Genomic DNA, 22,208 nt, shown 5'->3' with positions numbered 1-22,208 from the left:
CGCAGCAGTTTTCTAACTCTGTTGTTGTACCACGGTGGCTCTTTTCCATCTCTTACGATTTTGCTTGGCACATACTCATCTAACGCATATTGTACGATGGTTTTGAACTTTGTCCACTGATCCTCAACACTATCTGTACTTGAGACAAAACTTTTGTGTTGAGCCATCAGGTACTCTGAAATCTGCTTTTTGTCACTTTTGGTAAACAGAAAAATCTTTGTACCTTTTTTAATATTTCTATTTACGACTGAAATCATCGATGCAGTAACCGCTTTATGATCGCTGATTCCCTGTTCTGCGTTAACTGTTTCAAATAGTTCAGGTCTGTTTGTCACCAGAAGGTCTAATATGTTATCGCCACGAGTCGGCTCCCTGTTTAACTGTTCAAGGTAGTTTTCAGATAAAGCACTTTAAAAAATTTCACTGGATTCTTTGACCCTGTTCCTGTTGCATTTTGCCTACTCCTACCTTGCTGCGCCTCAGGAGGTGTCTTGTCGGGCCTATGGTGGGAATTCTCTAACCTAAAAAACCCACATGTGCACTCCACACGTACTCCACTACCCTTGTAGCCGCTTCCTGCGTGTAGTGCATGCCTGACCTATTCAGGTGTACCCTACATTCCTCCACCCGATAGCAAAGGTCGAGAAATTTGCACCCCAGATCTCCGCAGAATTGTCTGAGCCTCTGGTTTAAGCCTTCCACTCGGCTCCAAACCAGAGGACCGCGATCGGTTCTGGGAACTATACTACAAATAGTTAGCTCTGATTCCACCCCGCGAGTAAGGCTTTCCGCCTTCACCAACTCTGCCAACTGCGTGTATGAACTGAGCATGACCTCTGAACGCAGACGGCAGGAGTCATTGGTGCCGACATGAGCAACAATTTGCAGTCGGGTGCACCCAGTGCTATCTATCGCTGCTGGCAGGGCCTCCCCCACATCTTGGGTGAGATCCCCCGGCAAGCAGACAGAGTGAACACTGGCGTCCTTCCCCGACCTTTCCGCTATTTCCCTAAGGGCTCCATCATCCGCCTAGCGTTGGAGCTCCCAATCACTAATAAACCTCTCCCCCCGTGTGCCTGCTCGGACCTTGCTGAAGAAGCGGCCCCATGTACACTCACAGGCAGAGCGGGCGATGTCACACAGCCAGCCTCCACATTGACCCTCCGCCTTGTGCGCCGCGAACGCCGCTGAACCCGCCACTCCCCTTGGGGAGAGGGTGGCCCAACCACGCCTGGTACCCACGAAGATGTCTCAACAGCAGGGACAGTGGATGAATCATGTAACACCTGGGGTGTACCATGCGACGCACCAGACTCCCCACTGCTGCTACACTCCGAGGCAGCAGCCTGAAGACGGCTGACAGCGGCCATCAACATGTTCAGCTGTTCACGAACAGTTGACAGCTCTTCCTGCGTCCGTGTACAGCAGTCACACATCCTATCCATCCTAAGAAATCAGTTTACTGTGAAATGAATACTTTCTTTATAAGTGAATTAGTTTTGGTACCAGTCATATTCATTTTCGTTCAGCATTTGTGCTGTTGATTTCTTTGATCCCAGAAGCACACAATGGGAACTCTAGGTAGGAATATCAACAAGGTAGGAAAATACAGATTGCTACTTATCGTAAAGAAGATATGTCAAGTTGCAGACAGGCACAATTAAAAGACACTTGTGCAAGGCTTTTGGCCCCAGACTTCATCAGCAAAAGAGAAACACACACCACTCACACTCACAAGCACACACACCTCACACACACACACACAACTGCCAACTCCAGCATCTTGTGTGTGTGTGTGTGTGTGTGTGTGTGTGTGTGTGTGTGTGTGTGTGTGTGTGTGTGTTTTACTAATGAAGGCTGTGGCCGAAAGCTTTATGTAAGTGTCTTTTGATTGTGCCTGTCTACAACTTGATGTGTCTTCTATATGGTAAGTAGCAATCAGTCTTCTACATTGTTGATATCTATATTCTTCTGTTGGTCACATTACATTCTCCTCAGAGCACTCCGTCGCTGACACAACTCGTCTCTACAACAAGAAAAGTAGACAAAAGCTTTCTGTGCTGCTGGAGAGAGAGCAAAGAGGACACAAATTTCCTTTGGCAGTTCCGTAAAGCACTGAGAGACAACCGAACACAGAAAACCAACTGTGAATGTGCAAAGTGTGTAACAGAATGCCATTTGAACTCGCACACCTAGCATTCATACCAGAGAGAATTCTCATTCACTGTTGCAAGCCTGCTTGCGCTTGCTATGGTATAAAGGGGGGCTTACCTGGCAATCATAATCACGAATAACACCTTACATATCCAGCACAAAATGCATTAACACAATCATGCTGCATTCTAGGCTACAGACATAAATATACTGACAAGAGGATGACACAGCTTGCAGTGATGTACTCAAGAAAGACTCCAGTGTCTTTCATCTCATATCGACTATTGCTACAAGAAAACTACCAAATACATTTGTCTGTGGCACATGTATATTAAATTTACTGCCACTAAAGATGCAAAAACCCATCAAAATTCTGAATACTTACCAGACACAATCAGTCTGTCATGTATAGTACTTATTTTATTAGGAGTCGTATCAAATGTACACCATATTGTGAAATCTCTGTGTATCTTCAGCAGACACAGATGCGAGTTAAGCACCTCTTAACTTCTTTTACTTCCTAACTACTATCTAACTGAATGAGTCTATCTGGAATTAGTTTCAATGAGCAAAAATTAATCCTCTGAACAACGTACACATTACTGCAGGTGAACGCTGTTTATAGGTTTGATTGGCAAGCAGTTGAATATGAATTACACTCTTGGTGCCCATATTTGATATTGGTTTATTCACTGAAAACATGACTGTTGGCTTAACAATGAGCAAAGACAGCACCACATTAGGTAGACAGGCAGTTCTTTATGCTAGGCAAATGTCCACTCTCAGTGCACACGTATGATAGTGGTTCATTCACTGAAAATACTACTCTTGATTTAACAGTGAGCAAAGACAGCACCACCTTAGGCAGATAGGCAATTCTTTATGCAAAGTGAATGTCGATGATAGATAACAACAAGGTCTGAATTTCAGTCCAAGAGAAAGCCAAGAGTGCAGTGTCACTGTCAATATGTACATATGAGAATGGACTGTAAACTTCGGCTGGTTGAAAGAAGTAAGGCCATGGTGGTCTGTGCAAAACAAAAAGTAATGCAAAGTGAATTTAGAGTTTGCATCATCTGATTATGACAACAGGAAGATCCAGCACTGCACAAAACAGAAGGAGGGAAATATTGGATGTAAAACACTAAGCCAGTATTGTCAAGAAAAATAACAAGGAAAAGGTGTTGGTGGTATCTATTAAGGCTGCATGACCAAATCCTCTTATTTAAACCCACTTCTTCTTCTTCTTCTTCTTCTTCTTCTTCTTCTTCTTCTTCGCCTCTTTCTGTTTTTCTTTTTGGTTGACAATGTTAGTGACAGTCCGCAGCTGGATGCCCTTCCTGATAATGCTGCCACTTGCCCTGGGACAGAATTTGTCTACCCTATTGGTCTGCATGGAGAGTAAATCTCATATTCAAGTGTGAGAGCATTTCATAAATGTTTGCTTATTGCATATCTGAGGGTGGAAGCTGGGTATTTACCTAGATGGATGTGGGGAAACTGCCTAAAAACCACATCCAAGCTGATCGGCTCAGCTAAAGCCCAGAAGCATCACATTAACAAACTGGGTTTTCCAAACAGGTCATGTTTAAAGCCACATTAATTCAAATAAAACTCTATTTGACTTGAGAAGGATTAAAAACAGAGACGGTTTTGTTTTGGATACAGATGTACAATATTGCCATTCAGTGAAATTATCACCAGAACAATTCAAAGTAGTATCTTCCTATCACAGTAGTGGAAGAAAAACTTAGCATACTTGTTATTATAAAGTAATCCACTCTCACTGTACTTCACTGTATGTTGCACATGATCTTTCCATTACCCAATTAAACATGCAGAATAGTGGAAGAGATTAAACGAGTAGAACAAAAAGAGAAGATGAAAATATGCCTTTAGCTCAAATGCGTATATTTGCTGAGTAAGTACTGATTATAGGACAGAGGGTTCAAAAGAATATTACTCTTTTTTAAATATGAATTTTAGATTATCATGTTCCTGTGCTCAGACTCAACTTACAGTATGCAAACTTGTACAATCAATATGCTTTTTATGCAGTACTTCAAATAGTCCATGATAAATTAACAAAAACTTTACTTTCCTGCTTGTGTGCTCCCATCACCTTATTATAACATTCAATCCCAAGCTATGACTCTACTCATTGAACAAGCATTGCCTCATCCATCTTAAAATATTTATTATAATGGGGTTAAATACTTTAATATAATAAGGAAAGTTCTGGCAGAAAGTAAATACTTTGGGAGTAAGGGAGACCACTCACTGAATACCAGAAGCTCTGAGTCATTGACATACATACACAAAAGAGAACGCAAACTTGCTAGCTTGTGGAATTAATGGTTTTTATAGATACCCTCCTTTTGTTACTGGATCTAATCTCAGATACATTTACAAATTCTGGATTCTACTTGTATATTTAGTTCAGTATTTACATCACTACTTCCCCTGACTCCTCGCAGCGATTGCATTTCAATTCTACATTCTCAGAGTAACTTTCTTCCACCTTCATTTCTTTGCTGCTTGCTCAATGTGCAGATTTAATAACATTGGGGATAGGCAACAGCCCAGTCTCACTCCATTCTCAGATAGTGCTTTCTGTTTCATGTTCTTCAATTCTTATAACTGCAGTATGATTTCTGGTAAAAGCTCCCTTCCCTGTATTTTATACCTATTTCCTTCAGAATTTCAAAGAGTGTATTCCAGTTAACACTGTCAAAACTTCCTCCAAATCTACAAATGCTATAAACATAGATTTGCTTTTCTTCAGTCTATTTTCCGAGATAAGTCATGCTATGAGTTCTACCTCATGCATTCCTACATTTCTGTGTGTCACAAACTGACCTTCCCCAAGGTCAACTTCTTCTAGTATTTCCATTCTTTTGTGAATAATTAATTTGTGTCAGTATTTCTCAACAATGACTTAGTAAATTGGTGGCTCTGTAATATTCACACCTGTCAGTGTCTGCATTATTTGGAATTGTTATAATGAAATTTGCCTTGATGTCTGGGGATATTTTGCAAGTCTCATTTATCTTACATCAGTTGGATTTATTTTGTCATAACATGTTCTCCCAAGGGTCTCAGTAATTGTAAAAGAATGTCATCTATGCCAGGGACCTTGTTTCAACTTACGTCTTTCTGTGTTCTGTCAGATTCTTCATGCAGTATCATATCTTCCCTATCTCATCCTTATTTGCTTACTCTTTCCTTACTGTAATATTGTCTTGAAGCTTGTTTTCCTCATGTAGTCTCTGTATATATTCCTTCAACCTTTCAGCCTTTTCTTTTTTGCTGAGTACTTATTTGCCATCTCATGTCTTAATACTCATACAGCACTTCTCTTTACTCCAAAGGCCTCTTTCCTAACTTTCCTACAGGTGGCATTTATCTTTCCTGCTGTCATGCATGCTTCTACAGCACTGAATTTCTCCTCTAACCATGGTTGCTTTTCCATTTCGCACTTTCTGTCAGTCTTATTTTTTAGACATATGTATTCCTTCATTTGCTGTATTTTAATATTTTCTCGTTTCATCATTTAAATCCAGTATCCCATGTGTTATCCAAGGATTTCTACTAGGCCTTGTCTTTCTGCAAATTTGATCTCCTGCTGTCTTCACTATTTTATCTCTCATAACTACCCACCTGTCTTCTTTTGTATGCCTTTCCCGTCTTCTAGTCAGTTGTTGCTTAATGCTCCCCTTCAAAATTTCAGCAAACTTTGCTGCTTTAAATTTTTCCAGGTCCGAAATACTTGATTTCTTACCTTTCTGCAAGTTCTTCAGTTGTAGTCTGCAGCTCATAACCTGTAAATCATGATCAAAGACCTCATCTGTCCCTAGATATGTTTTGCATCTTAAAATCTGTTTTCAGAATCTCTCTCTTGCCATTATCTAATCTATCTGAAAACCTCTTCCACATACAGAATTTTCTTCCACAATTCTTAAACCAAATGTTAACAATTACTGGCTTATGCTAGCTCCAAAATTCTACCAGGCGGCTTCCTCTTTCATTATTTTCCTTCAGTCCGTGTTCTCATACTATTTTTCTTCCTCTTCCATTTAGTTAAATCTGTGTGTCAGACTAGAACTCAAATCTGGGACCTTTGCCTCTCATAGTTTTAATCTCCCAGAAAGATTAAATACTTTGCACAGATTTCTTCTATTCATGGTTACTAGAATGGTGTTTGCCAGTGTTTGCAGTAAGTAGATTTATGTACAATTTACTGTACACAGAATTAATTGAATATAATGTAAATAAGCAACATTAGAAGTTACTGTTGGTAAAAAGTTAACATAAAATATAGTTATGCATTAGTGTACTTAAGATAGTGATAGTGTAACTTGGTCTAGGATAGAATATAGAGAAATTTGGTTTAAAAATATGTTAGATAATGTCAGTTTTGTAGTGGACACACTACTTTATTTTATTCAGTAAAGATTCAAACAGTTACCCTGTTAATTTTACATGCAATATTTCTTGTGGTATTCAACATTAGTGTAGTTAAGCTAGTGGTAGTGTAGCACAGCCTAGCATAGAATGTAGAGAAACTTAGTTTTAAAATGTGTTAGAAAATGTCAGTTTTGTAGTGGATGCATTATTTTATTCAGTACAGGTTCGACCGTTATCATGTTAATTTTGCATGCAATGTTTCTTGTGGTAGTCAAGAATGTGACTTCTTTTCATCTCTTAGAGCAACTAAGAATTTTGTAGTGAATATTGTGTTCAAAGACTATGAATTACCTTGAAGGGAATGGTCTATTGACACACAGTCAACTCGGATTAAGAAAACATTGTTCTTGTGAAACACAACTAGCTCTTTACGCACATGAAGTGTTGAGTGCTATTGATAAGGGGTTTCAAATTGATTCTGTATTTCTTGATTTCCAGAAGGCTTTTGACTCTGTACCACACAAGCGGCTTGTAGTGAATATATGTGCATATGGACAACGTATCATCTGGATTCACGATTTCCTATCAGAGAGGTCACAGTTCGTAGTAATTGATGGAAAGTCATTGAGTAAAACAGAAGTGATTTCTGGCGTTCCCCAAGGTAGTGTTATAGGCTCTCTGCTGTTCCTTATCCATATAAATGATTTAGTAGACAATCTGAGCTGTGATCTTAGGTTGCTTGAAGATGATGCTGTCATTTATTGTCTAATTAAGTCATCAGAAGATCAAAACAAACTGCAAAATGATTTAGAAAAAGTATGTGTATGGTGCGGAAATTGGCAGTTGACCCTAAATAATGAAAAGTGTGATATCGTCCACATGAGTGCTGAAGGAAATATGTTAAACTTAAGTTACATGATAAATCAGTCAAATCTAAAGGCCGCAAATTTAACAAAATACCTAGGAATTACAATTACAAAAACTTGAATTGGAAAGAACACACAGAAAATGTTGTGGGGAAAGGCAAAGCAAACACTGCATTTTATTGACAGTACATTCAAAAACTCCTCAGTGTAGCAAAGCAGTTTAAATCACTTAATATAGGCAAGGCCTCCAGTCCAGATTGTACACCATTCAGGTTCCTTTCAGAGTATGCTGATACAATAGCTCCATATTTAGCAAGTATATAAAACTGCTCGTTCACAGAAAGATCTGCACTTACAGACTGAAAAACTGCTCATGTCACGCCAATACCCAAAAAGGGCAATAGGAGTAATCTGCTTAATTACAGGCCTATATCGCTAACATCGACTCACATTAGGGTGTTGGAACATATACAGTGTTCAGACATTATGAATTACCTTGAAGAAAACGATTTATTGACACACAGTAAGCACGGATTCAGAAAATATCGTTCTTGTGAAACACAACTAGCTCTTTATACTCATGAAGTAATGAGTGATATCGACGGGATGTCAAATTGATTCCATATTTTTAGATTTACAGAAGGCTTTCAACAACGTTCCTCACAAGTGTCTTCTAACCAAACTGCGTGCCTGTGGAATATCACCTCAGTTGTGCCACTGGATTCATGATTTCCTGTCAGAAAGGTCACAGTTCCTAGTAATAGATGGAAAGTATAAAACAAAAGTAATGTCCAGCATTCCCCAAGGAACTGTTATAGGCCCTCTATTGTTCCTGATCTACATTAACGACATAGGAGACAATCTGAGTAGCCCTCTTAGATTGTTTGCAGATGATGCTGTCACTTTTCATCTTGCAAAGTCATTAGACAACAAAAACGAATTGAAAAATGATATATATAAGATATCTGTATGGTGCAAAAAGTAGCAATGGACCTTGTATAAAGAAAAGTGTGAAGTTATTCACATGAGTACTAAAAGAAATCCACTAAATTTTGATTACGTGATAAGTCACACAAACCTGAAGGCTGTAAATTCAGCTAAATACTTACAGATTACAATTACAAATAACCTAAATTGGAATGATCACATAGATAAAGTTGTGGCTAGAGCAAACCAAAGACTCCGATTCATTGGCAGAACACTTAAAAGGTGCAACAGCTCTACTAAAGAGATTGCTTACACCACACTCCTCTGCACTATTCTGGAGTAATGATGTGCGGTGTGGGACCCATATCAGGTGGGACTGACGGATGACATCGAAAAAGTTCAAAGAAGAGCAGCTCGTTTTGCATTATCACGAAATACGTGAGAGAGTGCCACAGACACAATACATGAACTGGAGTGGCAATAATTAAAACAAAGGTGTTTTTTGTTGCAATGGGATCTTCTCATTAAATTTCAATCACAGTTTTCTCCTCCTCCGATTGTGAAAACAGTCTATTGGCATGAGAGAAATGATCATCCACAAGAAAATAAGAGAAATCAGGGCTCGCACAGAAAAATTTAAGTGCTCGTTTTTCCTGTGCACCATTCAAGAGCAGAACAGTAGAGAGACAGCTTGAAGGTGGTTCATTGAACCCACTGCCAGGCACTTTATTGTGAATAGCAGAGTAATCATGTAGATGTAGATGAAAATGTAACAGATGTACTAAAGAGACTGCCTACACTAGCCTTGTTCATCATCTTTTGGAGCACTGCTGTGTGGTTTGGGATCCTTACTAGATGGGATTAATGGAGCACACTGAGAAAGTTCAAAGAAAAGCAGTGTGTTTTGTATTATCGCAAAATAGGGATCAGAGTGTCACTGACATGATACAGGATTTGGGGTGGACATAATTAAAACAAAGGTATTTTCTTTTTGGTGGAATCTTTCCATCACTTACTTTCTCCTCCAAATGCAAAAGTATTTTGTTGATGCCAACCTACAGTGTACAGTGCTTAAATCTGCCAAATTTGAATTTGAATTTCCTGTTATATCATAGTTTCATAGGAGGTCGCGATTGGCATTCTTGAAAGCCATAGGCATCTAGTAAACAGTCAGAACTTCAAAATGGCCAAGATGTCACAGACAAGAACCGCAGTTATCAAAAGTCTTCACACTGGTGTTTGCCTACTAAAATAGTTTTTTCAGGTACCCGAGAATGACTGTTTATGATATTGTGACCAAGTATAATGCTTCGGAGAAGTTTGGGGAAGGTTCTGCTAACCCGGCCAGGTAACCTCATTTGAGGAAATACATGCCACGAACTACAGCAGTCATAGAAAAGGTTCAGGCCCTGATGTCAGAGGATCTAGAGCAATTGCTGAGGAAATAAACGTAAGTATGTCAGCGAGCGAACAATGTGTCAGATGGCAGAGGAGGACCTCATACGAGCCATTTAGTCCAAAACTGGCTCTCGGAAAACGTTGATGTGTTCTTGTCAAAGGAGTTCTGGCCCCCGAATAGCCTGGATTTTGAACTGCCTCAATTACTATGTTTGAAGCGTAGTCCAAAGAGTGAGGCACCCTAATGTCACATTTCTACGCACTGCCATTGAAGCCGCATTCATGAATGTGGACAGTGTTGTATTAAAGAGTGCGTGTGATGACTTCAGGACAAGATTGGAGACAGTCATTGTGGCTGAAAGGGGTTACATCAAGTTATATTACTCTTGAAAGATACCACTACTTACATGTAAAAGGATTTTCATATTCATTTATATTTTGTTTTAATAAATTTGCTTTTAAGAATACCTTTTATTTGTTTGGACTTAAATGCTGCAGCCTGTATATAGGGAGAAATGATCATCATAATAAAACGAGTGAAATCAGAGCTCACACAGAAAGATATAGGTGTTTGTTCATTCCACGCACTTTTAGAGACTGGAATAATAAAGAATTATTGTGAAGGTGGTTTGATGAACCCTCTGCTATACACTTAAGTGTGATTTGCAGAATATCCATGTATATGTAGATGTAGTTGTAGATGTAGATGTAAAACCTGTATTACGGTAGTAGTGCCTTCTTTCGTGTTCTGCTTTGGATAATTTACACCACTGTTATTCAATGTAAACTAGACAACATTAAGGTTTTTGTCCATAAGCAGTAGTCTGTTAGCTGCAAATCACTTGTGGTGCATGTACATAATTTTTCTTCATGACTTGCTATGTTAATACTGTGCCCCCAGACAATGGGGCTGATCGTAGGAATAAATGGAGTGAAATTATTTGATCTTGTATGTTTTAATGAAAGTACTCCAAAAGTGGTGGAACTGGTGTGTGCGCGTGCAGCTGTGGTTGTGGGTGTGGGTGTGTGTTGGCAGGTGGGAGGGGGAGGGGGGAGGTTAGGAGTTGAATATTAAAGAATTACAATGTACGTACCCTAGCAGAAGCCATCTTCAAATAACAATATACGATAGTGCTATCTGCCAGAAGTTCATGGAGAAAATAGTCTTGATAATAATGTGATCGTAGAGTCACAGTGTTGAGTTATGTATCTTTTAAATATTTGTGTAAATGGGTAGATAAGAAATCCACTCACCAAGCGGTTGCACAGGAACACAAACAGAAAAGGAGGATGTCAAATTAAATACATTTCAGATGTCAATTTTCAACCTTATTTTATTTGGCAACCAGTTTCAGCGTTCTATTACAGCATCTTCAGGCCCCTGACTGATGTGTAGGAAGAATTTATCTTGGTTGTGTTCAGAAACAGAGGCCAGCAGTACTGGTATTAGTAGGTATTTGCTATGGTGATCCTGGATGGCATAGTAAAACATTGAAACTGGTTGCAAAATAAAGTAAGATAAAGAAAGATTGACAATTGACATCTGGAACATATTTAATTTGACACATCCTCTGTCAAATAGCTGAGTCCTGCAACCATTTCTAAAAAGATAGATGTACAGGAAGAAACAGGAAAGGGTTTACTGTACCTCTTTCCCTAAACCTCTCCAGTCCATTTCCTTCATTAGATCTTTTCAAAATACTGAAGTTGCATTCGTATCCAATGATATGGTCACACAAGCGACCAAGTGCAGGTCTCATTGAAAAGGCTCTTAAGGTTTACTGAGTAGCAAGACAGTCAAATCCCTCTGTGGCCCTTCTGTTTAGATTTTCTGCCATTTATCTAATTCCAGACTTGTACCTTCAGTAAGGCAGTGGTCCTTAGCAGTCATCATCCCTCTCCCAATGGGATAGTAGCCTAACACTAATGACCTTGTTGCTGACAGCATATGAAACTGGGATTCTGTTCTTCCTTTCTGCAATACTAAGGAAGCAAAGCCATTTCCAGGGGCTCATAATTATGCCCAAAAATGAATTCTTTAGCTTTTGGGAAGAGAAGGAATTGTGTCATCTGCCTGTATGGTGAATGTGTAATTGTCTAGATTTGAAACTCCATAAAAAAATGCTTGTATTTTGACTACCTAGTGAGCATTTACATTGACCTTGTGGAACAAGATCCCACATATGCACGCTTTTGGTCATTTGTGAAGCGGAAAGAAATTGTTTGAGGAGGGGATGTCAGCATGTTGATCTGTGGTTACTGCCCTGCCACCTTCAATTGTGACTTGTGTGGTGTCCATTTGCAATGAAATATTTGCAGCCCCTACATCCATACATTTGGCTGCTGCTTCATTTCTAGATATAAGTGCTACAGCTATTTTGTCAATGATCAAAACTCTGAATATCAGTTTCAACTTGCAGGAATTACAACTATTAAGCTTATGTTGACATTACTCCAAACATTGAATCTTTCATTCCTGAAGTACACAATGTGATACTAATGGACTGCAGACTTATCTGTGATGTGTAACATTGTAGAGTAAGTTACTGACCCAATGCTTACTGTGCTGATAGATGCAGCATGCTGCTTCTTCAATCATTCTCCAAACATAAATCCAGTTTTCTGTGATATCAGCTATTGTTCAGTGCCCAGTTTAACTTTCACCTCCAAGAAAAGTTATTCAGTATCTAGATTCACCAAATGAATCAAAATTTGTGTCTGCAGAAGGAGAATAATCACCAAATATCAAAAGTTGTCACATAGAGGAGTGAAATGTGCTCACATACAGTTCCATCTCATAAAAAAAATTGGAAGAAAATACTCATGATTAAACTTCTCTGTAGATGATATTAAATAGTATGTGAAGCATATCTGAGAAGTCTTGTGCACTGCCTTCAAGAGCCAGTCACTGAAACTTCTTACATTAACATGGATTTGGGATGTTGCTGTCATGTTTTTCTTGGCAGCATACATAACAGTGAACATAATTCAGTCATTTTTCCATAGCAAGGTGACACAGTGATGGACGAGTGTACAGGAACATAGTGATTCAAATTCCCATATGGCCATCCAGATTTAGGTCTTCTGTGATTTCCATAAATAGCTTAAGGTAAACACCAAGACAGTTCCTTTGAAGGGGCATAACCAATTTCCTTCACCATCCTTCCGTAAGCAGAGGTTTCATCCATTTCAAATTTTGTAGTTGTTGACATGATGTTAAACACTATCATTGTTTCTCTTGTACAAAATTTTGATTACTTGACTCTTTGGCTTGCCACTGTGTGTATGGTCCACTGCTGGAGGTTGTGCCCTCCTATGTCCACAGTTCCCTCCTGCATGCATCTCCAAGAGCAGACCTTAGCCAGAGTGGGAAAGCAGATTCTGCACAATCCATCCAGTGATCAGTCTATGGTACCACTTGATGAAAGCGACAAGTGAAGTCACCGAAATATTGTGTGAAGAAGACAACAATATCTGGCACTATACCCAACAACTCAAAAGATGTTGGCAAATTGCCTGGGAAGCCTGAAAAATTTTGGAGTAACATTTGTATGTGTGGCACAATTAGTTTATGAAGTTGAGATAATTGCACACTAGCACTTTGACTGCGATTGAGGACCCTTCATTTCTCATCTGCAATCATAAAATGCTTTAACTTGTACACTTAAAAAAAATTTAAATTAACCAGAAGTCACTTTCAAAACAATTAAATAACATTTCGGTCACCTAACAGAATGCTATTGCAGGCATTTAGCTACCTCAGGCATTTAGCTACCTCCTACTATGTAGAATACTGGTGACAAAAGTGAGAAGAAAAGGATTACTGTGTGCATCAGATACGTAAAAGATTATCTCAGTAAGGCAGGTTGTGAAAGTCAGGGATCCGTGTTTGAGGTCAGGTCCAGCACAGAACCAACTTGTCACAAATATTAATTGCAGTGTGTTCTCTGTTGAATAATAAAAATACATTCTCTCAGTCTGGTACAGATTGAGACTGAACGAGGTGCTCAAGAGGAAAATGATCGACCCTATCCTATGGTGAATACAAAATTGGCTGGGAGAGTGGAACGGTAAACAGCTACAAAACATCATTTCAGTGAACTGAAAGATATAAAATGAATAGGCTAGAGTGACACACTGAAAAGATGCATTTTAGAGCTAGTTCACAATACTGTAATTCAGGGAAACTGGTGCTGGCTGGAAGGATTGAAATGACTCATGTGGACTAGCTCATTCTTGCCTGTTATCTGTTAAGTTGCCTCACTTTCACATTGCAAACAAGTCTAGCTATCAGATTGCAGCACTAACAGCGGGCAAGCAGTCCTTTTCTTAGCAGCATATTTTTCCCACCTTTAGCAGTAGTTGTGTTAACAACATAGAGGGGGGCCAGTCAAGGTATCACTGAATTATGTGGTTTTTGTAGAAAGGAGATATGATATATTTGATTCTGGGAATTTCAAGCTACTAGTGGCAGCGTGTGAAGAGCATTTACTGAGTCATAAAATTTTTTACATCTGATAAGGAGAGGTCCCCAGGGATGAGATCGAGGTTTTGAAACCATCTATATGGTGATATATGTAATGGTCTTCGGTAACACATCGTGAGGTCATTCATCCTGTTTTGTTTATGAATAATTGATGAAAAAAGAACTTTTTAATTTTGTATGTTTTAGAGCCTTAAAATTGACACCTGGTCATGTAGTGGTGGTGGTGTGCAGTGGTCAGCATTTTAGCCTACTGTGCTGAAGATTGTGGGTTCAAATCTTGTCAGGTGTTCGAAATATTTTTTTAATTTTTAAATAGTTATTTTAAATACCTTTTTATTGTTATTTGTATTCAATGTGCTTTTTTAAAAATATTTAGTCCTTTGCATGTCATTTTAATCATTTTATTAACTTTCTATTTGCTCTTATTTTTTATTCCAGTCATTCTGTTTTCATTTGGGATCTTTGTGCATTTAATTTTAATTATTTTTAGCTACTTATCACAATATTTATGCTGATCTGTTTGTAAAAAGAAAGAAAATATATACTTTTCTGTATGTACAAGATCTGCATTTTTTCAGTCGGTAATCATCATACAAAAATTTGAAACACAAATTCCTCTTGCACTATGGACAAAAGACTGCAGATGTAGATTTAAACAAACGAAGGGATTGTAAATATATTATAAATAAATATAATAAAATAATAATAATAATGTCTGAGAAAGGAAAGAAATAATATGAAATAATATAAATAAATGCACAAAATGACGAATTGAAATAGTGAATGCAATAACATGGATGATCAAACAGATGATATTAAATCGAAATTAATATAAAAAATAATTAAAATTACATGCACGAAGTTTCCAAATGAAAATTATGGGAGAAAAAGTTTATGTAAAACGTAATTAGATGATTAAAATTACATGACAAATGGTTAGAAATTTAAAAAAAAACTGTGCTTAAACCAATATTGAATAAAAATAATGATCAAAGTCATTTCAATAACTAATTAAAAACAAAACAAATTGAAGCATCTAACTAGGTTCAGACCTATGATTTTCTGTGGGCTGCGCTCGTATACTATCCACTACACAGTGGCACCACTACACAAGCATCAATTGACTAAGGTTCTAGAACATACATTCAGAATTATTAATTTGTTTTTTGTTGATTACTCACAAACAAGGGCCCACTAGGATGAATGGCTGGGGGGGGGGGGGGGAGGGGGGGGGGAGGGTGAAATACCTGGAACCCTAACCTATATCACCGCATAGATGGATTCAAAAACTCAACCCTACTACTGGGGACCTCTCCTTGTGAGTGGCAGGTTGGCAAGGTGGCTGCATGTGAACCGAGAAGAAAATGAGTTCTAGCAGATGAAAACGAGTTCTAGACAGAAGCTCACTGCTACAATGTCAATCAACATAAACCAAGTAGAAAGATATTTTTTGACTAACAGATTCATTACATTGCCTCAATTAGAGGTGGCTGTGGAACTTTGCAAGCTATACTATGCTGCATTGTCTGCAAGTACCTTCAGCTGGGAAAGATGTCTCATTAAGTGACCTAAACTCCCAGATTGTGTGAATATTAGCCTGAATCTCCTGCTACGCCTTGGCCACAATCCTTAGGGCTTCATGTCCAGGTTTCAGACTGTGGCTAATAGGCTTCCTAATTGGTAGATGTAATAATAGTAACTCCAGTGGATAATCACCTGACTTTTGATTTGATTTATACCAACAAAATAAAATGGAGAAATGAAGAATGATGTTTGTTCTGAATGGTTGTGCCAGACAGTATTGTTTCTGTGTGATGGTGGCATTTGCATGGTCATCATCTTCTGTCACTTTTAAATATAAAGCTGAAAGCCACAAAAAATGTATGCACCTACTTCTTACAACTGTGCAACCCAAAACTTTACATTTTAGGTTTGGAACCATTTTCCAGCATGAATGTGCTGACAAGTAAAGTGAGAATTGGGGGGGGGGGGGGAATTAATTCAGCACCTTTATTACTTGACGAACTACTTTGTTAACAGTGCATATGATAATCAGAGACTGATGTCTTATAGTTTCCAATTTATTGGTATTGTTTTCAACTTCAAATTATTGCATTGGTAATTGATGTAGAGTATGTCATTGCTCAATAACCTTGTTAAATCAGTTGTTTCCTTCCATATTTATCATGGAAACTGCAAGCCACAGTGAAAGATATTGGAACTTTGTCATTCTACACTGCTGTGCAAGACTTACGGACGAGGGTAAATTTTGAATAATGTGTCACTGCCAAGTAATGCAGCTCGATAAAACTTGGACCATAAATAAAAAGAACTGCTTCGATATAGTACTGAAGGTAACTAGAAGAAATACATTTTGAGAAAAGTAGAAATGACACTTTTATTCTAAGGCCGTAATTAAACTGAAGTCACCACAGTTTATGGTGGTTTCATGGACCTTACAAAAGTCAAGACAGGGTTCATAATAGGGTGTACGATAACTGTGGACAGCAATGGATGCTCTGTAATGTGTTCTCATGCAGTCCACAAGGTTGGTGATGAATTGTTGTGGTAGAGCATTCCATTCCTCCACCAGTGTGGATGACAGGTGGACTGTCGTTGGTGGATGAGGACATGATGCAATGTGTGTCTCCACTGTACCCCACACTTGCTTGATAGAGTTTAAATTAGGGGAACAGAGAGGCCAGGCCATTCATTGAATATCCTCTCATTACAAGAGCTGCTCCACCTGTGCTGTTCAATGCAGTTGCCTGTTGTCATCCGTAAAAGTGAAGTCAGGACTGAATGCACCCCTGAAAAGACATACATGGGGAAGGAATACAGTGTCACTGTGACATTGGCCAGTCAGTGTACCATGTTCAGAGTGTTGGAGGTCAGTACAACCATGTAATTTTATGCCTACCCACACTGTAATACTTGGACCACCAAAACAATTGTGTTTGACAGTGTTTGTGGGTGCATTATGTTTTCCCACCTTTCACTGTATGAGAGTACATCCAGTATCACTACCCAGACTGAATCTGCTCTCATCCGAGAAGATCATGCGACCACACTTCTCATTACTTCAGTCCCTATACTATTGGCTCACCATCACAACAGTGCTGCTGATGTGTGTGTGTGTGTGTCAGTGAATTACACTGTACTGGTCAGTGGCCAAAGAGATCACCCTCGTGCAGTTGCAGTATGGCTGTGGAATGTGAGATTGTGTAACTTGCTGCCCTATTAAATGTTGTTGAAATTGTACCTGCTGTTTGACATGGGTCCTGTCTTTCCTGATGTACAATGTAACAGTCATCTGATGCTTTAGTTGACCATGGCCAATCACCACCTCTCCTTTGGGAAGCAGTGCCTGTGGTTCGGAATGTCCCTCTCCCCTTGCTTGCATGTGAAAAATGCTGGTAGCAATACCAGACTCTCAGGCTACACTCATCACACTTCACTCTTCTACTAGTTTCCCGATGATTCTTTTCAATTTGAAGTCATCCAAATGTTGTCTCTGGGGCATGTTTTAATGAAAAACACCACCACAGTGCACAGTAACTGCTTGCTGATTGACACACAGTGTTTTCCCGTTCCTTCAACTGCTTTGTGTCATGGGGCCAGCCCCATTCGGTGCTATAGTCATGCTGATCTCAAGCCGTGTGATGTCCAAGTTTCTGTGCACGACTGGGAGACCTCTGGCAAATGCTCCTGCATTTTCACTCATTTCCACCAAGTACTTAATATATTATGTTACTTTGTCTCATCCTGAAGTTTTTCAGAGCAGTGTATATACCAAAAGAATCAATTAAAACCATGTTAAGAACCAGGTGTATGTCATATTGTGGCAGTAAAGTGCAAAGGGCATTTGCAAAGTAATTGTTGTTATAATTATCATCGTCATCATTGTGTGTGGGGGTGGGGGGAGGGTGCTCTGGAGAGGGGGAGCAGGGGTGGGGAGTGGGGAGGCACACATTCACGGTCTGACCAGTGAGCTTCTATTTCCATGATTGAGGATGCACCCCTGTAGTTAACCTATTTTGTAGCAGAGAGATCATCCAATTATAATTTGTCACATGGCCTGTAGGTTCATTGTGCAGTCTGTTTCATTCTTTTTGTTTGAAAAGTTTGCTTGTAAATGTAAACTTGTTGTTGTACACATGTGATTATGGTTAATTTCTTATTTTCAGTTCATTCTGGATGTGAGATTAGATTATCGCATCAGTTGTTTACTCTCAATTTTTAAAAGGGAGTTTGATGAAACTGAACGGTCACCTGACACTAACATGCCCATTGGACAAAAAAGCATTGATTTGGAGAGAATAGGAATGCAAGCAGAAGGAATCTTTGGTAGCAGGTATGTAACTCTGCTTTGGTAGTCTGAATAATGTTTAAGACTCAATTAAACTACATCAACTGACGTTAAGTCCAATATCAAATACTTTTGTAGTGTAGAGCAAATGAATGGAATAATCCATTTTTGGTCACATCAGTTGAGGTGGTACAATAATGAAGAAACTGTACTAATTTCCAAGAGGAGTGGAATTGAAATCTCCACCCAGCTATCCAGAGTCATGTTTTTCATGGTTACCCTAAATCAGGGGCAGCCAAGAATTTGGCTCGTAGCTCGTAACCAGGCACGAGTGCCAAAGTGCTTGGCCTAGCTTCACTCTTGCCCCACCACCACGCCGTGCTGCCAGAATGTGAGATGAGGAAAGAGGGGAAAACTGCAAATACACTACAATCAAACAGCAGTGCTTAAGACCTGGTTTTATATTTCACATTTCTCAACAACATAGGTCATAAACAAAACAAATTTTCAGTATTATTTAATTATTTTTGCCACGCTAAAAACTAATATAATTTTTATCTGGTACAAACGGCCAGCATACAGACAGGTGCAGACAATTTCACCGAGTTTTATACTCTAACTGCCACGTAATCATGATTCAGTTAGCTTCATAACGCAAAAAAGGTCTTTCACACAATTTGTTGATTGAAATATTGTAGCACTTTTGTAACCTCATTATGAGGACATGGAAACTCTGCCTGTAGAAAGCGATGTAGATTTGTCATAACTGGAATTACTGTGCAGTCAGTCAGTTACATCTGCACGTGCAGGGGGGGGGGGGGGGGGGGCCTTTCAACTGCAATGGCAAACAAGTCTCAAAAATGGCTCAGAAACATATGTAAGATGATTGGACAATGTCCTCAAAATCATTATAAAACTATCGTTGTTATTCTTTCTAGGCCATAATTAATTCTTCTAACTTTTTTAAATGCCAGTGAACAGAGGGAACTGTGCTATCTTTGTCGGAATGCGTCCCTTCTACAATGCTATTTTCTGTTTATTGTGCCCCCATCAAATCAGAAAGACATTACCTTGCAATGTCTTACTATGGGCAGTGTGGAGCCAAGTCCACTTAAAATATGAAGTCTTCACTCAATTCTGGAAGTTTTAATTTCTGTCCCTCTTTTTCCTTCATAAATTCAACAGTAGCAAGTTTTAAATGGAAAAGTCATTCCAGGCATGCCCTTGGCTTAACATATGTACTTTATAGTGAAATATAAAGTCTCCATACTCTTCTTTCAATCCCCTTGAAAACTGTTGCAACTGACAGTGGATTAATGTATATGACTTCCGAAATTTTACTATTCATTCTACCAAAAATTTCTTCACATGCTTCAGTCCTGAAGATTTAGTACAAAGTGCTTTTTGATGTACAAAACAGTGAATCTCATTTGTCGATCTTTGTAATTTTCTGCTCTTTCATTGTCAACTAAATCTTTAAATTCTTATGTGAATTGAGAATTCTGATCCTTCTCCCATCACTCCCATTCATTTTAAAGGATTCTGACAATAGATCACTAGACTGCCTCCTTTGTGCAAACAAGTACTGGACCATTGAACGTCCTCACGAACAAACAGTGCTGACAGCATGATTCTTCCAAACAAGAGATTTGTGCCAACCGAAAAATGCCACACCACGATGCTAAATGAAATGCCGTGCTGCTCTGGGTGCTTTCGAGAAAGTCTGAACAAAGCTGAGTGAAAGACTGGTCTTGGCCCACCCATGACTGGCACATGCTGTACATGTGAAGGTTGGCATGCCATGGTCGTCCCTGCGGTAAATAATGTCAGGTGAATGCCGGGCAACAGCTGATTTCCTTCTCAAATCTTCCTCAATTTTGTGTTTGTCCTTCATCTCTAATGATTTCAGTGGTAGTGGTATATAAAACTTAAACAGCCCTTCACTTCTGACTTTTTTTGTCTGAGGCCCCAGTGTGTGAAAAGGGGAACTTAAGACACTAGCAGTCAGAAGCAGCAATTTCCTGCAAAATAGCATGAATTTATTGGAGGATAAATGTGGTTATTTTGAAGGAAAGTAAATGTTTGTACATATTTATCAGCCAGTATTTTTATTTATATTCTGCAGTGTTGACATATTGCCAACATATTATATCCTTAGCCTATTCTTCCACTCTTTTGTTCCAAAATAATAACTAGTTTGTTTAAAGAACAACCCTTTCATCATTGGGGTTTAACTTCAAAAAATATTTTACCATCGGTTACTGCCCTGCATACTCTTTGAGGAGATAGCTTTAGACACAAAAAGAAAATAAGTGTTAAAACTTCAAGCTTATGGATAATTGCATTAAAAGAGAAAAAAGCAGACTTGATAATTTTCTGCTGCAAGTGCCTTAGTTACATTTTCCACCCCTGGTATTCCTGATAAACATGTCGCAAAAGAATCATAATAATGTTTTATATGTACAGGCAAAATACATCTACATCTTGTTGTAAGAAAAAGAAAAAAAAAATCAGGGTAGTTTCTGGAGATATTTAAATTTTGTGTACACATCGTCAAATGCAGTTGTTTGTACGTGTGTGTGTGTGTGTGTGTGTGTGTGTGTGTGTGTGTGTGTGTGTGTGTGTGTGTGTGTGTGTGTGTGTGTGTCTATAGTATTTTTGGGGTGGGGGGCATAAGTTATTGCAGTTCCAGTGTTCTCACAGTATGACATCAGATGTTCAGTCTTCAGCTACAATTAAAAAAATACTCACACCATGCAGAATGCAGCATAAGAAGTCACAGCATTCCTCATACCTCATAATATACATTGGTTTTCACCAATTATATTGTGTAAAGAAATGAGTATTTGTTATATGGTAAACAATCGGAACATTTTCATATATCCTAGGGGCAGTCAGTAAGTAATGCAACACTTTTTTCTCAGCCAATTTCAACTGAAAAGAATTCAGAGTTTTTTGTGGGACGTCGAGGAAAATAGTTCCGATAGGTGTTGGCACTATATGTAACCTTCAAAATGGTGTCTGCAATGGAGGTGTGTTCCAAGAAGAGATGACACTTGAGTTTCTTTTGCTGAAAAGTGGAGGACCGCAGATATTCGTAGGAGTTGGGCAAGGCATCTGTCATCATCGCAACAAGGTCATGCAAACCTGTCCAACCTCCCATGTGCTGGTCGGCTGCATGCAGCTATGATTCCTGCAATTTTGGAACATGAAGACACTCTCATTTGAGGTTATTGACTGATCACAAACAAACACCTCACTGTACAACTGAATGTCTTCTTTTGTAGTGCTGACACAGTCATCCACTAGTTGGGGTACTCAAAGGTGTGTGCCTGCTGGGTTCCTCACTACCTAACAGAAGACCACAAAGAGCAACAAAATCGCTTGTGCATTACAAGACTGATTATGACAATTTTTTGTTGAACATTGTCACAGGCAATGACATGTGGGTTCATCAATTCGAATTGGAAACAACACGAAAATCCATTGCCACACAACCCCACCTCTGAAGAAAGTGTTCAAAGCCACACCCTCAGCCACTAAACTCATGGTGATGGTATTCTGGGACTCTGAAGGGGTCTTTCTGTTTGATGTACTCCCTCATTGTCCAACAATCAACTCTGAAATGTATTGTGCTGACCACAGGAAGTTGAATAAATGA

At 38.9% G+C, this 22,208-nt stretch overlaps 1 protein-coding gene across 5 annotated transcripts in view; it reads left to right on the top strand.

Annotated features, from left to right (window-relative positions):
• The window catches only part of LOC126297631 (inositol 1,4,5-trisphosphate receptor), a 353,953-nt gene that overhangs the window by 158,745 nt on the left and 173,000 nt on the right, over nt 1–22,208 (top strand). For all 5 annotated transcript variants that reach the window (XM_049988649.1, XM_049988651.1, XM_049988652.1 and 2 more), the window contains one exon: nt 18,426–18,592. In XM_049988649.1, coding sequence (XP_049844606.1) covers nt 18,426–18,592 — 167 coding nt within the window. The remainder of the gene's footprint in view (nt 1–18,425; nt 18,593–22,208) is intronic.

This window comes from Schistocerca gregaria, chromosome X (genome assembly GCF_023897955.1).
Source record: "Schistocerca gregaria isolate iqSchGreg1 chromosome X, iqSchGreg1.2, whole genome shotgun sequence".
NCBI lineage: Eukaryota > Metazoa > Arthropoda > Insecta > Orthoptera > Acrididae > Schistocerca > Schistocerca gregaria.
Note: the sequence above shows the minus strand (reverse complement) of the source record. Positions and strands in the feature narration are given on the sequence as shown.